Here is a 4,220-nt window from a genome sequence, read left to right as displayed (position 1 = left end):
TTAGTGGACTGTCAAACTGGTACTTGATGTTAAGATTCAAAGGATGCCGCTGTTTCTCGCTTTGTCGATTGATATGTATGCATGTGTCTACATGTGTGTGTGATTCAACTTCATGCACAAAGAATATAGATACATAAAAAAGATGAACCAGCTAAACTTCTTGTTCATTAAGGTTATCGGCTTGATTTAGTGTAAATCTGCACCCCGAGACCGCATCGCTGATGGAAAGGAAGACCCACTCCTTTCCGACCGCATCGAGAAAATTGGCTGCCACTAACTTCTCCGCAACTCTTAATCTTGGATTTATTAGTGCCACCTGTGAAACAAAGTAGATTTCAAACAGGCATACATACAAACATACATACAGACATACACACATACGCACATACAATCATTCGTATTATTTCAAGTAATTATGATACACGTGACTTGCCTGGATCTCCCTCTTGCGAAGCATTTGATGGACTTCAAATAGCATCCCTATGCCTGTGTTGTCAATGGCACACACTCCTGCAAACAATAAAGGAAACATATATTCAGTTTGAGACCTCAAGCGCCACATTGTTCAAGTTTATGAAATTTATTAGACCTTCCTTCTTTAATTTTAATTACACTCACTAGCTTTTATTATTTTAATACGATATTCATAGAAAATGATTATGAGCCAACATGACATTATATGCTTGTTAAAAAATTCATAAAAAAGAAGAAAAATACTAACCACTCATATCAAATACAATGTACTGCAAATCATGTCCTTTCTCTTTGATAATGTCCCCTTCAGCCTCCAAGTATCTCGTAATCCTTACATACAGATTGCAAGAGAAAAAAAATTAGAAGAGCGAAGACTGGTGGAGAAAATAGGAGCCCTTGGTGTGCTGTTTTCTACCTCTCCCTTAAATAATTTGCATTGACAAAATAGATAGGTGAACCCAGTTGCAAGATCAAGACACCAGGAATGGTAGTTAATTCAGGGTACTGTTCCAAATCACGGTACAGCTCGGTTCCTGGCACCTTGCCAAGCACGCACGTTGACGGTCTGGCAACATGTAGCAGCGCTCTTATTATGGATAAGCCTACCTGAAGATGAAGTTTTTGCTTTAGTTTTCAACAAAATATATGAAAATATATAAAACAATCATGAAACATACTTACTGATGCAAGCAGGCCGACTTCCATATCGACAAAGATAACTCCCAGAAATGCAGCCAAACAGACGCAGAAATCGAACTTATCCACCTTGAAAAGATGTTTCATCTCATGGAGTTCGATGAGTCCGAGCATGGCGACTATGATGATCGCTGCAAGAGCGACAAGTGGCGTGTACTTGAAGAGGGGAGTCAGGAACAGAAGTACCAGCATCATACATATAGCCATAACCACATTGGACATTGGAGTCTTGCAGCCAGCATGGAAATTGACTGCAGATTTTGAGAAGGGTCCTGGACGAAGAAATAAGAATCATTTAATACCAGTGTTCTAATTTGTTGAATAGGAACAAAGAATTAAATGACCATTTCATCAGAACTAATAAAAAAAAATCAACATATATTCTTGTTGTTTATTACTATGCTCTGGGATAATTAAGAGTTGTTGTTTTCATTTATACTTTGGCTAATACATTGTTAAACCTATAACTTAATCACTCCGTGAAGTAAACAATTGGGTTTGTGGTCTTTTTTAAACAACCAATCTTTTCTCTTTTTAATTAAAATGGCGCAAATTAGACAATGTCAAACAAAGTGTTATGTGGTGTAGAACCGAATAAAGTGATCACATCTACTCAATCTAACAATGCCTAACTTCTCATTGTCATTATTTTATATCTGGAGCCTAATGGTGGCTTCTTCTGCTCATCACTTACTCTGCTCTTCTTTTGGATGCGGAGCTAAAGTTTGGTATTGATGTAACTTTTAATAAATTTTGGTAAATTTTCATAATATTTCTCATAAAAAATCTTAAGCAATCCTAATTGGTGTCGCCAGACGAGACATGACCGAATTACAACTTATTCTTGTTCTACAAAATTTTTTGACCCATCCACCGTCAAATTTAATCGAGAGACATCCCTCTATTATCTGCAGATGTTTTTCAAATTTCATTTGGCCATAAACCACTTTTTCAAAGCCAAGTATCCTATTCTAGGCAGTTTTGTAACTTAAAATTTAGCATGTCCCAGTTTGATTTTAAAATCCTAAAAAAAAAAATCAAAAGCTATAAAAAATTCTTCAAATTTATCAAAATATCTAAACACATCCCTATAAGGTTTTCAATGGTTTAAAATTCAAAGTTTACAAATATTCTCCAAATCAAGAATCTAAACTCAGATCTAGTTTTTCATTTTTTTTTTAGTTATGGCCAACCAATAACTCGAGTTTTTCCCTCGCTACACCCCATCAAACTCTAACCCAAGCATTTCACACCTTCTATATCCTGTGAGGCTTCCAAAGATTTTTTTAAATCTTTTTTCCTTGTGTCTCAGTAGATTTATTTCTCTCTCTCTTAATAGAAAATAATTATCATTGGCTTTCTGTTAAAATATTAGTAATGATTTTTCCTTGTGATTTTCCCTTCAAAGTTGTCTATTTGTGATGTGCATGAAACAGAGGGAGAGAAAGTTTTGTAAGCATTTATAAGAAATGTTAAAAAAAAAGTACTTATGTTCAATAAAAACTCGAAGGTTATTGCCAAAGTTGGTCTATGAAGTAGCAAAACTAAACAATTTATTCTTTTGTATTATTTTTCCACTAGAATGATGATCCTCGTGGTTCAAGTTGAAGAGATTCTTGGTAAGTTTTTTTCTGCTTGATTGTTAATCAACTTATATTTACATCATTACAATGTATTTACATCATTGTTGATATAATAGATCAATATATGCCAAATTCATAGAAAAAAAAAATTGAATGTTGTCCTAGAAATTTTAAGATATGCTATGAAATTTTGATAAAATGACTACTTCATCAAAAACCTAATTTTGATAAAATGACTACTGCCTTCCAAAATAAAATTGCCTTAGGGAGAAGATAAAAGGTAAATCATAACTTCAAGATCAAATGTAAAAATTGAATACATAGAAACATATTCTACTTGTGAAATAATGTAGATAAATTTTTTTCCGGAAATTGGCCTTCTCTTTACTCAAACTACAATCCTCACATCATATCTATCTATCTATCTATCTATCTATATATATATATATATAAATATTACTATTCATCTCAGATGGGAGCTTAATCCTAGATTTTTTTAAGATTCAAAGGTTAGTAATTAAAATACCACATTTCAATAATGTAAAATCTTTTTTGACATGTGAGTAACCCGAATGCTAATTATTTTCCATTGTATGGCTAGTATTTGTTTAAGTACACACACATATGTATGAAGACATTAATAAAGTTCCTTTTCCTCGTGCGTACTTAATATTATGTAAGGCTTCATTTGATTACATATGGATAAAAACCCTTGTTTTAAATGAAATAAACTTTTTTTACAAGATTTTAGTTTTAATGGAAAATAATTTTATTTGAGAGATTGTTGAGGTGATAGTCTTAATAAATAATGATTATTAAAAAAAATAAAAGAAACTACTTGTTCAAAATATCGTTTTTCACAATAAGAACTAAAATGAGCCCCAAACCTGAGAAACAATTAATTCAATGGCTATAACAGGAAAAAAACAAGCATTATTTTTAATTACCAGTTGTTAGATAGCATGAGGTGAATGAACCGATAATGTTCATAATTCCAAATGCAATCATCTCCTTATTTCCATCTATCTTCTCATTTTTAAATAATGCCAGGCTCCTGCCGACTGCGATTCCCTCCTGCAATAGAAAATTAAACAATGTCATTAAAAAAAATTTTGTAGCCTGCATATGGAATACATATTAGAGAAAGGAAACAATATTTTTGCCCTATCTTTATACCATACCGCTAAAGCTATCAAGCCAGAAATCAGACCAACTTTCAAAGCAATTGAAACATATGGAGATTTGAATTGTAATTGAGAAATTGAAATTGGGTTTAGTCCATTCTTCAAGTCACCCACCTTGCAAAAAGCAAAGAAGTTGAAGAAATTTGAGATTCACAATTGAATAATGCCTTTAAAGAAGGCTTTCTGAGTTTTTCAGTTCTATAATCTTAGCATTAAAGTTTCAACTAGCCATCTATTTTAATAAATAGCGAGGTATAACAGATAACAGATATATATATATATA

General features: G+C 32.6%; 1 protein-coding gene across 1 annotated transcript in view; it reads right to left on the bottom strand.

The window, feature by feature from the left end:
- LOC110036019 (probable sulfate transporter 3.5) overlaps positions 1-4,220 on the bottom strand; it is a gene marked incomplete at its 5' end in the record, with an annotated part of 5,558 nt that continues 1,338 nt past the window's right edge. The window contains 7 exon segments of the mRNA XM_020740363.1: positions 1-316; positions 434-510; positions 722-804; positions 890-1,080; positions 1,156-1,442; positions 3,701-3,827; positions 3,935-4,051. Coding sequence (XP_020596022.1) covers positions 152-316; positions 434-510; positions 722-804; positions 890-1,080; positions 1,156-1,442; positions 3,701-3,827; positions 3,935-4,051 — 1,047 coding nt within the window.

The sequence above is a fragment of the Phalaenopsis equestris genome, unplaced genomic scaffold (genome assembly GCF_001263595.1).
Source record: "Phalaenopsis equestris unplaced genomic scaffold, ASM126359v1 Scaffold201660, whole genome shotgun sequence".
NCBI classification, from domain to species: Eukaryota; Viridiplantae; Streptophyta; class Magnoliopsida; order Asparagales; family Orchidaceae; genus Phalaenopsis; species Phalaenopsis equestris.
The sequence above is the reverse complement of the archived record's forward strand: the minus strand, read 5'-3'. Positions and strand labels throughout refer to the sequence as shown.